The sequence below is a fragment of the Ovis canadensis genome, chromosome 8 (genome assembly GCF_042477335.2).
Source record: "Ovis canadensis isolate MfBH-ARS-UI-01 breed Bighorn chromosome 8, ARS-UI_OviCan_v2, whole genome shotgun sequence".
Taxonomy (NCBI): domain Eukaryota; kingdom Metazoa; phylum Chordata; class Mammalia; order Artiodactyla; family Bovidae; genus Ovis; species Ovis canadensis.
Window position 1 is genome coordinate 14,660,606 of NC_091252.1, and position 16,007 is coordinate 14,676,612.

The 16,007-nt window shown below is 40.7% G+C and overlaps 1 protein-coding gene across 1 annotated transcript; it reads left to right on the top strand.

The window, feature by feature from the left end:
- Positions 1 to 11,301: 11,301 nt before the first annotated feature.
- Positions 11,302 to 13,065, top strand: LOC138445070 (cerebellar degeneration-related protein 2-like). The gene is given in 3 exon segments (XM_069598890.1): positions 11,302 to 11,417; positions 11,419 to 11,743; positions 12,042 to 13,065. Coding segments are annotated over 3 exon segments (1,365 nt in total). The 3' UTR covers positions 12,966 to 13,065.
- Positions 13,066 to 16,007: the final 2,942 nt, after the last annotated feature.

The following is a 16,007-nucleotide window of genomic DNA, read 5'->3' on the forward strand; positions in this document are numbered from 1 at the left end:
TCTCCATGAGCAGTATTTGAAAACTTGTTTTTCATACAAGATGATTAGAGAAGTATGCCCATGGGAGGAAATAGAGATTGAGTTTGTTTCCTACTATTGGATTGGCCAAAGAGCGTCATTCAGGTTTTTTGTAAGATGTTATGGAAAAATCTGAACTAAATTTTTAGATAATCCAATACAAAACACAGTAAGCTAAAACAGAGACACTGTCTTACCATGACCCAAATAGCATCATTAATAAAGATCTCATAGAAAAATGTCCTCTGTAGTTTGATAGTATGAGAAAAATTCATAGACTGTGAAGACTCAAACAGGTCTAAGATTATAATTCAAAATCTGTAAGAGTGATTTGATACTTGCTTCTTTGGTAGTTTCACATGCGTCCACGTCTGTTTCCTTTCTGGTAAACTGGTAATGGGCTTCCTAGGTGGTTCAGTGGTAAAAGAATCCATCTGCCAATGTAGGAGACATGAATTGGATCTCTGTGTCCGGAGGATTCCCTGGAAAAGGAAATGGCGACTCACTCCGGTATTCTTGCCTGGGAAATCTCATGGACAGAGGAGCTTGACAAGCTACAGTCCATGGCATCACAGAGTCAGACATGACTGAGCAAGTAAGCACAAATTGGGGATAATGATTTCTATTTCACTGAATTATTGATAAAGACAGATAACAGCATAGCATGAAAAATGACTAGCACAATGTCAGGAAAATAATTTTCTGAGTATGTTCTAATTTCCTTCTAATTTTTAATTAGAAAACTTAAAAGGAAATTTCTAATTTTCTTCTTGTCTGTTTGCTAGTAGCAAGTAGCACGAGCACTATATTCAAAACTCCTATTTTTATTATTTCAGAAAAATCATTGTATTTTCTTTCTTCTAACCTGTAACATGAAACTTCAGCTTCTGTGCTAGGATTGTGGGGTTCAGAGTACAAATTTAAAACAAATTTCTTATGAGAAAAGATATCTGTGAGTGTGTGTGTGTGTGTGTGTGTGTGTGCACGCGTGTACATGCACATTTGTATATTGGGGGCGAAGTGAAATGATAGAGGAACAGAGGTTAATACAAAAAAAAAATATTATGTGGCATAAAAGACGAAGTTTCTATTGAAACTATATGGAAGAATTAAGGAGCATCATTAGGAAGAGAAGGGACCAGTACGAGAGCAAAAAAACAGAGTCCAAAGACCATAGCCTGAAAGAATTCCTTTTTCCTATTTGAATAAAGAGAGAAAACCTGTCACAGCCAACCTGGGTTTTGACGTTTCATCTAACGTATGCTGCTACTGCTGCTAAGTCGCTTTAGTCGTGTCCGACTCTGTGCGACCCCATAGACGGCAGCCCACCAGGCTCCCCCATCCCTGGGATTCTCCAGGCAAGAACACTGGAGTGGCTTGCCATTTCCTTCTCCAGTGCATGAAAGTGAAAATTGAAAGTGAAGTCGCTCAGTCCTGTCCGACTCTCAGTGATCCCATGGACTGCAGCCTACCAGGCTCCTCCATCCATGGGATTTTCCAGGCAAGAGTACTGGAGTGGGGTGCCATTGCCTTCTCCCATCTAATGTCTAAGGATTCCTATAATAAAATTCCTCTCAAGTTTTCAAACCAAGCATATTTTATTATTAAAAACAAACCACTCATGCTCATCATTTAACTTAGGCATATAAGCACGTTTGTTTGTGTTTTAATAGAGTGAGATTCAATTTGAGATGCAGATTAAGACATTGAAAAATGAACTTTAATTAAATTGTCAAGACAGGAAAAGAACAATATTCAGTCCATGCAAGGGTGTGGTGACACGGAAATTGCTATTCCACGCTGATAGACTTGTCTAGACTGATACAAAGTATCTGGAAATAAATTTATTATTATATATAAATACATTTTAAAATTTATAATATATCCACAATTTATTCCATTAACCCCATTTACCAATGTCTCTCAGAAGAATCGAAGAGATGCTTCAAATTGTTCTAAGAATGGGATATTTAACTGCTGGAGCAGTGCAACCCCTGTAAATTTGAAAACTGACCCACTAGCACTCTATTTGGACAGGGCCTAAGAGTGAAAGAAAGCGTCTGAGAATAGAATCAAAACTGAGGATGAAAGGAAAAGTAAAAGCAAAAAAGCAAAAAAAAAAAAAAAAAGATTTAAACCAAAGTGAGGAAGCAGCCTAGTCAGAGTATCTCAGAAAATAAGCTGCCATACATTTTTTCATTATAGAAATCAACAGAGGCGGAGTCTGTGAACTGATCAAAGCTTTCTTTAAATATGCTTTCATCCTAAAAGCTTGTGAAGTCTAATATTTGTGTGAAAATATAAGGTATAAAATTACTACAAGAAAAAAATACCAATAGCAATCTTACAGTGAAAGTATGCCATAAAGATATGCCCTTAAGCTAAGCTAAATTACATTTAAAAATGATTTTAAAAACATGAAAAAATATAACATAAAAGAAAAATTTGAAAAATTCGAAAAGAGGTGTCAGTAATCAGGAAAAATGAGAAACAAAAATTATTACTATTTAGAAAATAGCGATGAACTAGAAAGAATACAAAAGTGAAAAAACACTGATACCTCAAAAGACATAGAAGTTGCAAAGGAGCAACTTTTTTAAATAAAATAAAAGCTTCAAGAAAAATAAAAGTATTAGGAAGAAAGGAAAACATGAAAAATTGGAAGAGAAAGTCTAAATTAAAAAATAAGAGTTTTGGAGCTAAAGACTAAAGCAAAGTAATAAAATAAATTTCCCTAAATAACAATTTAAAATATATTTGAAACTAAAATTTAGGAGAGCATATCATAAACCCAAACTTGTTTGAACCAGAGTTATCGATACCACATTACATATTCAAATAAATTACTAGATTCTTAATAATTATAATAAAAATCAATTTTCAATCAAGAAAATTTAGTATTTGTTTTATATAAGTAAGCATAAATATTCACAAGGATTTCAAGAGCTATATACTTAAGCAACAAGAAAATGGAGAAAAATATTTAATGTATTTAAGGAAATAATTGTAAGCTAATGATTTTTTTGGGCTCCAAAATCATTGCAGACGGTGACTGCAGCCATGAAATTAAAAGACACTTATTCATTGGGAGAAAAGTTATGACCAACCTAGATGGCACATTGAAAAGCAGAGACATTACTTTGCTGACTAAGGTCTGTCTAGTCAAGGCTATGGTTTTTCCAGTAGTCATGTATGGATGTGAGAGTTGGACTGTGAAGAAAGCTGAGCGCCAAAGAATTGATGCTTTTGAATTGTGGTGTTGGAGAACACTCTTGGGAGTCCCTTGGACTGCAAGAAGATCCAACCAGTCCATTCTGAAAGAGATCAGCCCTGGGATTTCTTTGGAAGGAATGATGCTGAAGCTGAAACTCCAGTACTTTGGCCACCTCATGCAAAGAGTTGACTCATTGGAAAAGACTCTGATGCTGGGAGGGATTGGGGGCAGGAGGAGAAGGGGACGACAGAGGATGAGATGGCTGGATGGCATTACTGACTCAATGGACATGAGTCTGAGTGAACTCCGGGAGTTGGTGATGGACAGGGAGGCCTGGTGTGCTGCGATTCATGGGGTCGCAGAGAGTAGGACACGACTGAGCAACTGAACTGAACTGAATGATTTTATTTCTAAGAAAGTTCAGTTCAGTTCAGTCATTCAGTCGACCCCATGATTTGCAGTACGCCAGGCCTCCCTGTCCATCACCAACTCCCGGAGTTCACTCAGACTCATGTCCATTGAGTCAGTAATGCCATCCAGCCAACTCATCCTCTGTCGTCCCCTTCTCCTTCTGCCCCCAATCCCTCCCAGCATCAGAGTCTTTTCCAATGAGTCAACTCTTCGCATGAAGTGGCCAAAGTACTGGAGTTTCAGCTTCAGCATCATTCCTTCCAAAGAAATCCCAGGGCTGATCTCTTTCAGAATGGACTGGTTGGATCTCCTTGCAGTCCAAGGGACTCTCAAGAGTCTTCTCCAACACCACAGTTCAAAAGCATCAATTCTTCGGCGTCAGGCTTCTTCATAGTCCAACTCTGACATCCATACATGACCACTGGAAAAACCATAGCCTTGACTAGACAGACCTTTGTTGGCAAAGTAATGTCTCTGCTTTTCAATATGTTATCTAGGTTGGTCATAACTTTTTTTCCAAAGGGTAAGAGTCTTTTAATTTCATGGCTGCAATCACCATCTGCAGTGATTTTGAAGCCCAGAAAAATACAGTCTGACACTGTTTCCACTGTTTCCCCATCTATTCCCCATGAAGTGATAGGACCAGATACCATGATCTTCACTTTCTGAATGTTGAGTTTTAAGCCAACTTTTTCGCTTTCCTCTTTCACTATCATCAAGAGGCTTTTTAGTTCCTTTTCACTTTCTGCCATAAGGGTGGTGTCATCTGCATATCTGAGGTGACTGATATTTCTCCCGGCAATCTTGATTCCAGCTTGTGTTTCTTCCAGTCCAGCATTTCTCATGATGTACTCTGCATATAAGTTAAATAAGCAGGGTGACAACATATAGCCTTGACATACTCCTTTTCCTATTTGGAACCAGTCTGTTGTTCCATCTCCAGTTCTAACTGTTGCTTTCTGGCCTGCATACAGGTTTCTCAAGAGGTAGGTCAGGTGGTCTGGTATTCCCATCTCTTTCAGAATTGTCCACAGATTATTGTGATCCACAAAGTCAAAGGCTTTGGCATAGTCAATAAAGCAGAAATTGATGTATTTCTGGAACTCTCTTGCTTTTTCTATGAGCCAGTGGATGTTGGCAATAATCTCTCATTCCTCTGCCTTTTCTAAAATCAGCTTGAACGTCTGGAAGTTCACAGTTCATGTATTGCTGAAGCTTGGATTGGAGAATTTTGAGCATTATTTTACTAGCGTGTGAGATGAGTGCAATTGTGTGGTAGTTTGAGCATTGTTTGGCATTGCCTTTCTTTTGGATTGGAATGAAAGCTGACCTTTTCCAGTCCTGTGGCCACTGCTGAGTTTTCCAAGTTTGCTGGCATATTGAGTGCAGCACTTTCACAGCATCCTCTTGCAGAATTTGAAATAGCTCAACTGGAATTCCTTCACCTCCACTAGCTTTGTTCATAATGATGCTTTCTAAGGCCCACTTGACCTCACATTCCAGGATGTCTGGCTCTGGGTGAGTGATCACACCATAGTGATAATCTTGGTCATGAAGATCTTCTTTGTAAAGTTCTTCTTTACAGTATTCTTTAAAGTATTCTTGCCACCTCTTCTTAATATCTTCTACTTCTTCAGGTCCATACCATTTCTGTCCTTTTGAGCCCATCTTTGCATGAATTGTTCCCTTGGTATCTCTAATTTTCTTGATGAGTGCTCTAGTCTTTCCCATTCTGTTGTTTTCCTCTATTTCTTTGCATTGATCACTGAGGAAAGCTTTCTTATCTCTTCTTGCTCTTCTTTGGAATTCTGCATTGAGATGCTTATATCTTTCCTTTTCTCCTTTGCTTTTCACTTTTCTTCTTTTCACAGCTATTTGTAAGGCCTCCTGAGACAGCAGTTTTGCTTTTTTTTTTGCATTTATTTTCCATGGGGATGGTCTTGATCCCTGTCTCTGGTACAATGTCACGTGCCTCTGTCTATATATCTAAGAAAAGTGACTTTGTATTATAAAGGACACAGACAAGCTGTTATTAATATGTAATAATTCAAAGAATACTGTTCCCATGAGTGTTACCTAAGAAACCTATTAGAATAAACTACAGACAACTGAATGACTTAAGATGCATGAGCAGAACTGGCATTGAGTACTAAATATACAGTTGCCTATCGAGTTAAGATGAAACGAGGGCTAAGAAGAAAATACTAGTAGGAAATGGCTATCATTCTGTCAATTTGTTTATAAAGGCTGTCTAGCATTAAGGACTCCAATGCTGGAGGTAACTGGAAAACAAAGTCTTTGCTATCTGAACGGTTAAAATTGTCACCAGTCTTGAACTGGGCACTGTGCTGGTGAAAGAGGACACACTAACCATGTAATTACATATTTAACTTAGTGGCAAAAGGGAAATAGTAGATGTAAGAACTATGAACTGAGAAGGCTTTACTTTGAGCCATTTTGTTTTAGCTAAAGAGAGATAATGACAAGTTCAGGTGATTAATTATCAATCCAAGGAAAAATTTGAATACCAGAGTGACACTTGGCAGCATTTAAGAAGTATTTAATTGCCTGTCACTAGACAGTAGACAGATAGAAGACTAGGTTCAAAACTTAATCATAAAACTAGTGAAGCATCAAAGAAAATTGAATTTTCAGCCCAGTAGATCTCCTAGCCTAAGGTCAGAGTTCTAATAATAAAGGCATATTCCGCTGAGATTTGGAATAAAGATAATTGATTAGATGAAGTTGAGAACCTTGAAGTTTCATTTTTCCCCCAAACCCTGTTAGTAGTGGAGGTAAGTCACACTCCTTTGTTTGATGACTGTAGTTCTGTTTTAAAGGAGACTCTGGTTAGAGATCATGCAGAGGATTCAAATGAGTTAGGTGCTTTCAAAGTCAGTATTTCCACCTGTGCACCCTACATCCCAAGGATCTACCCTTATCTCCCTCCAAGTAAACAGACTAACATGCTTGTGCTAAGTCACTTAAGTCCTGTCTGACTCTTTGTGACCCCATGGACTGTAGCCCGCCAGGCTCCTCTGTCCATGGGATTTTCCAGACAAGAAGACTGGAGTGGGTTGCCATTTTCTTCTACAGGGGATCTTCTTAGCCTAGGGATCAAACCCACATCTCTTATGTCTCTTGCATTGGCAGGGAGGTTCTTTACCACTAGTGCCATCTGGGAAGATGAAACAGACTAATCACGAGGGTCAAATACTAGTACGGTGAGTACTGAGCTAACCATAGGACAAAAGAGACTATGCCAAAGGAAATGCAAGATCTGCTTAAAAGGCCGAAGAAAGCATGAAAGAAACTATCCTGAAGGCAGTGGACCAAGAAGTAAAGAACATAAGTTGGATAGCAATTGTATTGATATGGCGTATTCTCCTATGATCATGATTTAACACATTGGCAAGGCAGTGATCATACATTGCTAGGATGTCACACAGAAAGTCTGAAACTTGACGATCCACAAGAGTAAAGCAGAAACGCCAGAACTGAGTGACAGAAGAGGAAAGTATGAAATGACTTAAAGAAACGTGCCTGCTGTAGTGGTATACTATGTAAGATCAGAACAGCAACAATTCAGGAGATGCTGAAGCGGAATATTGGTGTAGTTGTGGTAGGATTTCCTCCAGAGCCAGGTTTTGCCTGTCTGCAGCTCATACCAGTAAAATGCTTGATACCTCTTTAAAGGAGACAGATGAAGTCAGGGACCTATCATACCTGAAGTGTTCCCATCATCAGTCAGTACTCCTCCTGTACAGGTCCTTTGATGAGACAACATATGAAGAAATTAGACTGAGCCTTTTCGGTGCTCTGCTAGAGGAACTCTCTCACTCACCCAGGAACTCTGTGTGGCCTTTCTGAGCCAGTGGCAGGAACCACACTTCTGTGGCTCTCTCACATCCAAGACATTTCCTCAACTACTGATGGTTGCCACTTCCACTCTCAACAGTGTTTTGTAAACAGTGAAAAACTGCTGCACATCCTTCCTTTGCAGCATTTCTCCTTTAAAAAAAGAAAAAGAGGGTGACTCACTTTTCTATTTTGTCCATTAAAAAAAAGGAAAACAAACAAAAAACTGAAGACTGGAATTGTTGGTTCATAAAGAAGACTGAACACTGAAGAATTGATGCTTTTGAGCTGTGGTGTTGGAGAAGACTCTTGAGAGTCCCTTGGACTACAAGGAGATCCAACCAGTCCATCCTGAAGGAAATCAGTCCTGAATACTCATTGGAAGGACTGATGCTAAAGCTGAAGCTCTCATACCTTGGCCACCTAATGCGAATAACTGACTCATTGAAAAAGACCCAAATGTTGGGAAGGATTGAGGGCAGGAGGAGAAGGGGATGACAGAGGATGAGATGGTTGGATGGCATCATTGACTCAATGGACATGAGTCTAAGCAAAGTTTGGGATATAGTGAAGGACACAGAAGCCTGGCAATCTGCAGTCCATGGGGTCACAAAGAGTCAGACATGACTTAGTGACTGAACAGCAACAACAACATGGTAGATCATCATTTTGAGTCTTTTGAGAAACTTCCATATATAGTGGTGCACTAATTTCCATTCCCACCAGCAAGGTACAAGCATTCCCTTTTCTCCACATACTTGCCCACATCTCTTATTGTGATCTTTGATGATAGCCATTCTGACAGGCATCAGGTAATATCTCATTGTAGTTTTAATTTGCATTTCTCTGCTGATTAAAGATATTGATTATATTTTCATATTCCTGTTGGCCATCTGTATGTCTTCTTTGGAAGAATGTCTGTTCAAGTCTCTACAGACTTTTTAATCTGCTTTTTGTTTTTTTTTTTATGTTGAGTTGCATAGGCTATTTATATCTTTGGATATTAACCCTTTATTGGTCATTATTTGCAAATATTTTCTCCCATTCATCAGGCTATATTTTGTCTTGTCAAAGGTTTCTTTTCCTGTGTAAAAACTTTAAAGTTTTAATTAGGTCTCATTTGTTCATTTTTACCTTTATTTCTTGTGCTTTAGGAGACAAACTAAAAAAAAAAAAAAAATGCCGCTATAATATATGTCAAAGAGTGTTCTGCTTATGTTTTCTTCAAGAAGTTTTATGGTTTTAGGTATTATATTTAGGTCTTTAATCCATTTTAGTTCATTTTTTTATATGGTGTTAGGGAGTGTTCTAATTGCATTCTTTTACATATAGCTGTCCAGTTTTCTCAGCATCATTTATTGAAGATTGTCTTCTCTCTATTATATAGACTTGCCCCCTTTGTCATAGATTAATCAACCATAAATATGTGGCTTTATTTCTGGCCTCTTTATTCTGACCCATTGATCTTTGTGTCTTTTTTTTTTTTTTTTTTTGCCTGTACTATGTTGTTGCAATTATTGTTGCTTTGTATTATAGTCTAAGGTCTGAGAATGTGATTTTTCCAAATTTTCCATGTGGTTACAGTTATGGTGGGGAAGGGCCACTGGAAACCTCTAAAACTTTCCACTTCCCCAGAAAATAATATTAAATATGAAACAACAACACATTTTTGAAGGAATAGATCATTTACTATCACCCTAAATTTTTTAAGATGACAGGTGTGGTAGTTCTTACCACCTCCATATAGTTCGGCAGTCTAACCCCTAAAATTGTGGACAGATTTATGGGTGACAGTAGCCTAATACTAGTAAAGACTACTAAGTAGTAGTTTCAATTGTAGAAGTTGTGAGAGGATGGTATCTTTCACAGGACATATGAATTTAACTTCCAACACATGCAGGTACTGATTTGGCTAAGATTACTTTTCATACCTATTCAGAAGGATAATGAGAAACTGTTTACATCACAAAATATGGAAAACAGTATACATTATGTTTTGGTCCTAGAGCTATATTAACTTTCAAAAGTAACTTGACCTTCTGATTTTTTCCCCAGATCATCACTTTGGTCCAGTTTAGTATTTATATCTCATTGACAGACAGTCGAACAGGAAATGGCAAAGGGCACAGAGGGCTTAGCAAGAAACTCAGGCTCCAGAGTGTGGGAGATAAACTGCATAAAGATTCAAAGATCAGCCATGTAAATGAAATTTTATGGATCTAGAAATCCAGGTCATACTGGGATGTGTAATCTAAAGTATAGGACAAAATATACTTGCATGACCCACAAGTAATAAACAGCATACTCAACAGTATCTTTTTCTTTTCAAATTTTTATTGGAATATGATTGATTTACAATGTAGTATTAGTTTCAGGTATATAGCAAAGTGAATCTGTTATACATATACATATATCCACTCTTTTTTAGCTTCTATTCACATATGAGCCATTACAGAGTATTGAGTAGGATTCCCTGTGCTATATAGTAGATTCTTACTAGTTATCTATTTTATATATAATAGTGTGTATATTTCAGTGTCAATCTTCCAATTTATCTGTCCCCTCCCCTTTAGCTTCCAGTAACCATAGGTTTATTTTCCACATCTGTAATTGTATTTCTGTTTTTGAACTTGCCTACAAAGCATATCCCTTTTTAAAAATAGACTTTATTTAGAGTAAGTTTAAATTCGTAACAAAGTTGAGTCACAGTCAGAGATTCCCATATACCTCCTTTCCCAAGTCATGCGTTCTTCCATTATCAACATTCCCTACCAGAATGGTGCATTTTTTACAATTGATAAGACTACACTGACACGTTATTATCATCCAAAATTGTTTTATATAAGGATTCAGATTGGTGCTATAAATTTTATGGGTTGGGACAAAGATATAATGATATATATCCAGCCAAGAGATGAGGAGACATTTGTCCTGACCTCTTATACTTGCTAAGAGAATGCAGTGGTCATAGCAAATACCCTCTTCTAATAGCACAAGAGATGACTCTACATATGGATATCACCAGAGAGTCAACACTTAAATCAGATTAATTATATTCTTTGCACCCAAAATGGAGAAGCTCTATACTGTCAGCAATTACAATACCTGGACCTGACTGTGGCTCAGATAATGAATCATTAGTGCAAAATTCAGACTTAAAGAAAGTAGGGAAAACCACTAGGCCATTCAGGTCTGACCTAAATCAAATTCCTTATGATTATACAGTGGAAGCGACAAGTAAATTCAGCAGATTAGATCTGATAGAGTGCCTGAAGAGCTATGGACAGAGGTTCATAGCACTGTACAGGAGTCAATGATCAAACTATCCCCAAGAAAAGAAACACAAAAAAGGAAAAACGGTTGTCTGAGGAGGCACTACAAATAGCTAAGAGAAGAAGAGCAGCAAAAGGCAAAGGAGAAAATGAAAGATACATCCTTCTGAGTGCAAAGTTCCAAAGAATAGCTAGGAGAGATAAGAAAGCTTTCTTGGCCACGTTGGGCCCGGCTGCGGCTTGAGAAGCCGCCTCGGAGAGCCGATTCAGGAGCTCGCGCCGAGGCGCCTGCCGTTGGGGCGGCGCGAGGGAAGCCAGTCCGCGGCGTGCGCTGCGGGCCGCCCCGCGGCAGCACCGGCGGCGGCTGTGGGCGGCTGTGGTCAGGCATCGCGGTGGAGCCTGGGCAGCGGCGCGTCCCGCCCAAGGGCGGCTCTGGCTGAGGGCCGAGGGGCCGGGGGAGAGCCCGGGGCAGCGGCTGAGGCAGACCGGCAGCGTCGGGGACCGTTGCCCACAGAAGAGCCGGCCAAGATGCTGGCGGAAAACCTGGTGGAGGAGTTTGAGATGGAGGACGAATCGTGGTACGACCACCAGGAACTCCAGCAAGATCTCCAACTTGCTGCTGAACTTGGGTAGACATTACTGGATGGAAACAGAGTTGGAGGATTTTCTTCAGCAGATGTACACAACCAATCAGGAGCAGTTACAGGAAACTGAGTATCTGACCAAGCAGGTGGAGCTTCTGCGGCAGATGAATGAACAGCATGCAAAGGTTTATGAGCAATTAGACGTCACAGCAAGGGAACTGGAAGAAACAAATCAAAAGCTCGTTGCTGACAGCAAGGCCTCACAGCAAAAGAGTCTGAGTCTGACTGAAACAATTGAATGCTTGCAAATGAACATTGATCACCTCCAGAGCCAAGTGGAGGAGCTGAAATCATCCAGCCAAAGGAGAAGGAGCCAGGGGAGGCATGTGTTATACTCCGAGCCCGTATCTCCGAACCGACCGAGAGAGCAAGTCCACCGCAGTAATGCAAAAACAAGAAGGGAGTTTATCTCTAGCGCGCTAGGGCTCAAGTCTCATCCCACACAAGGGAATCCGACAAGAGCCCCGAACAAAGGAGTATGGTGGCTTATATACAGGCAGTTCTTTGTCTCAGTTACAGGAATAGCTGGCATTACATGATCGGCCAGGCAGGATGAGCGCATATCCTGTCTCTTTCTGGTAAACATGACTCAGGTCCTAGAGCCCGTCGTTTGGTCCCTAACAGCATGACCAGGAGAAATCGGCCCCCAGCTTCTCGTCTTTGAAAGAGCTGTATGACCTCTGCCAGCACTTCGTGTACGATCATGTGTTTGCCGAGAAGATCACTTCCTTACCGAGTCAGCAAAGCCCCGATGAGGAAGAAAATGAGCATTTGAAGAAAACAGTGACAATGCTGCAGGCCCAGCTGAGCCTGGAGCGGCAGAAGCGGGTGACCATGGAGGAGGAATACAGGCTGGTGCTGAAGAACAGCGAGCTGGAGCAGCAGCTGGGGGCCACGGACGCCTACCGAGCCTGTGCGCTGCAGCTGGAGGCGGAGATGGCCGAGATGTGGCAGATGTTGCAGGCGGAGCATCCTTTTGTGAACGGGGTGGAGAAGCTGGTGCCGGACCCTCTGTTTGTCCCTTTCAAAGAGCCTGGCCAGCGCTTGCTGGATGAGATGCTCCTGACCGTGCCTGAAGTGCACAGGAAGCCCCTCAAGCGTAGCAGCAGCGAGACGGTGCTGAGCAGCTTGGCGGGCAGAGACATCATGAGGGGCCACGAGGAGACCTGCATCCGCTGGGCCCAGGCAGTGAAACAGAGAAGCATCTCCCTTCTGCATGAGGTGGACACACAGTACAGCGCCCTGAAGGTGAAGTACGAGGAGCTGCTGAAGAAGTGCCAGCAGGAGGAGGACAGCCTGTCCCACAAGACTGAGCAGACCTCCCGGGCTCCGGCCAAGGACCTGGCTGCCCTGCACGCCCAGCCCAAGCCCAGCACCCTGAGCTGGGACCCAGCCTCTGTCACCTCAGAGCCCATCAGCTCCCCCACTACCTCGACGCCGCCAGAATACAAAGCGCTTTTTAAGGAGATCTTTAGTCGCATCAAGAAAACTAAACAGGAAATAGATGAACAGAGAACCAAATACCGATCTCACTCCTCTCATTCCTAAGTGAACCACCAGCTCCACGGCTAACTGGCCTGTTTCCTGTTACCTCTCTCTCCCACTCACACAAGTGTGTGTCGACCCCAAAGCCTGATGTTGCTTCTGACGTTGGCCTCATTGCTTTGCTTAGGTATTAGTAAATGCATAGAGTGAGGAAGGAAGGTGGTTCCTCGTGGCAGTTGTATAATCCAGTTTGTTTAAGCTCCTCAGGAAATCCCATGACAGACTGGCCTCTGGCTGGCATGATGATTAGGTTGCAGTTCCTTGAAAAGCCCCAGAACCAGTGGAGGGAGGATCTGTGTCCCTGCAGAAATAGTCCTGGAGTAACTGTGGTATATACTATATATAATCTAGCATATATTATATAGGGGAAATGGCAGAGTTGAAACAAAGCTAATACAATTCCTGCTGCCTTCCTGCTTAACGTCTCAAAACTATGTAGAAGTCAGACGGCTGCCACATGAAAAGGTCTTTCACAAACACTTGGATACTGTGAATTCGTGAAGAATGTTCAGGAGAAAGCAGGGGTCCCATCCAAAGCAAATGGCATTACAAATACTCCAAGCCTTTGAGTTCGTTACATCTGCTACCAGTGGAACTGTGACTGACGGATAATCCTAATACATCTCAGTCCAGCTGAATACCAAATGGAAAGGGCAGGCTCTGGCTGGCCCAGTTAGCTTGTTAGCAGAGCCCTGGAGGGCCTTCTCCCCACATTCAGATGTTTGTACTCAAAAGCTGTAGTGGCTAGGATAGGCAAATCATTCTTTTCTTAAATTCACACTAAAGGGGCAAGATAGAAGCCTCACCCCCACTGTGTTGTCTGAGCTGGTTAGCCTGCTGGTCTCAAGCTGCTCCTACTCACTTCCTACCATTCCTGTACACGTTTGTGACTTGCTGCAGAAATGCCTATCTGCCACTTTGTGTTAAACAGTGTTGATGTCCTGACTGTGGAAATAACACTTGTCCTCTCACTTGCATACTTTTAATTTAAAACTATTTAAGAAAACTGAGGTTCCATTTATTGTATATATTTTTCTAAAAACCAAATAAAATTACCTATGAAAATGAAAAAAAAAAAAAAGAGAGAAGGCTTTCCTATGTGAACAATGCAAAGAAATAGAGAAAAACAGTACAATGGGACAGATAAGACACCTCTTCAAGAAAATCAGATACCAGGGGTACATTTCATGTGAACATGGGCACAATAAAGGACAGAGACAGTATGGACCTAACAGAAGCAGAAGATATTAAGAAGCAGTGGCAAAAATACACAGAAGAACAATACAAAAAAGGCCTTAATGATCCAGATAAGCACGGTCGTGTGATCATTCAGCTAGAGCCAGACATCCTGGAGTATGAAGTCAAGTGGTCCTTAGGAAGCATCACAGTAAACAAAGCTAGTGAAGGTGATGGAATTCAAAACAAGCTATTTCAAGTCCTAAAAGATGATGCTGTGAAAGTGCCACAATATGCCAGCAAATTTAGAAAACTCAACAGTTGGCACAGGACTGGAAAAGGTCAGTTTTCATTCAAATCCCAAAGAAAGGCAATCTCAAAGAAGGTTCAATACCACACAATTACACTCATTTCACATGCTAGCAAAGTAATGCTCAAAATCCTTCAGGCTAGGCTTCAAAAGTATGTGAACTGAGAACTTCCATATATTCAGGCTGGATTTAGAAAAGGCAGAGGAACCAGAGATCAAGGTGCTGACATCTGTTGGTTCATAGAATAAGCAAGGGAATTCCAGAGAAACATCAAATTCTGCTTCATTGGCTATGCTAAAGCCTTTTACTGTGTGGATCACAACAGACTGTGGAAAATTCTTAAAGAAGTGGAAATACCAGACCACCTGACCTGCCTTCTGAGAATTCTGTATGCAGGTCAGGAAGCAACAGTTAGAACTGGACATGGAACAACAGACTGGTTCCAAACTGGGAAAGGAGTATGACAAGGCTGTATTTTGTCATCCTGCTTTTTAACTAATATGCAGAGTATATCATGTGAAACACTGGACTGGATGTAGCACAAGCTGGAATCAAGGTTGCCAGGAGAAATATCAGTAACCTCAGATATGCCGATGACACCACCCTTATGGCAGAAAGTGAAGAGGAACTAAAAAGCCTCTTGATGAAAGTGAAAGAGGAGAGTGAAAAAGTTGGCTTAAAGCTGAACATTCAGAAAAAGAAGATCATGGCATCTGGTCCTGTCACTTCATGGGGCCAGACTGCCAATGCAGGAGGTATAAGAGATGCAGGTTTTATCTCTGGCCTGGGAAGACCCCTGGAGCAGGATATGGCAACCCACTCTAGTATTCTTGCCTAGAGAATCCCATGGACAGAGGAGCTTGGCAGTCTACAGTCCATAAGGTCACAAGAGTTGGACATGACTTAGTGACTAAACCGCCACCAGAAAATATAAAGAACGAAACAGACCTGAAAGATACATTAACTAAAGTTAAAAATATATTAGAAGGAATCAACAGTGGATTAGATGATACACAAGAATGGATCTGTGAAATGGAAGACAGAGTAATGCAAATAATCTTAGCTTTTGTTTTTTTCCTTAGCAAGAAAAGAAACAGAATTAAAATGATGATCTTTTTTAAGTTATTTCTGGGAAAACATCCAGCATACACACTTTCATATTCTAGGGGTCCTAGAAGAATGAGTAAGAAATAAAGAGGCAGATAACTTGTTTGAAGGAGTAGCGGCTGAAAACTTCCTTAACTTGGGAAAGGAAATAGACACCCAGTTTTAAGAAGCCCAGAGAGTTACAATTAAGACAAACAGGTCCAAGTCACTGTATATTGTACTTAAAATGTCAAAGATAATGCACTATACTCACTTTTATTTCATCTTATGTTTATCATTTCACAATATATGTGGGAATATATGTCTATTATTTCACAACATGTCACTACTGCAGAGTCATCAATTTCTCTGCACAGTTTTCTATTATATTGATGTGTTTTAACTCTTTTAAACAGTTCCCTATTAATGGACACTTAGGAAGTTTAAAATATTTTTCTTTGTGACCCCGTGG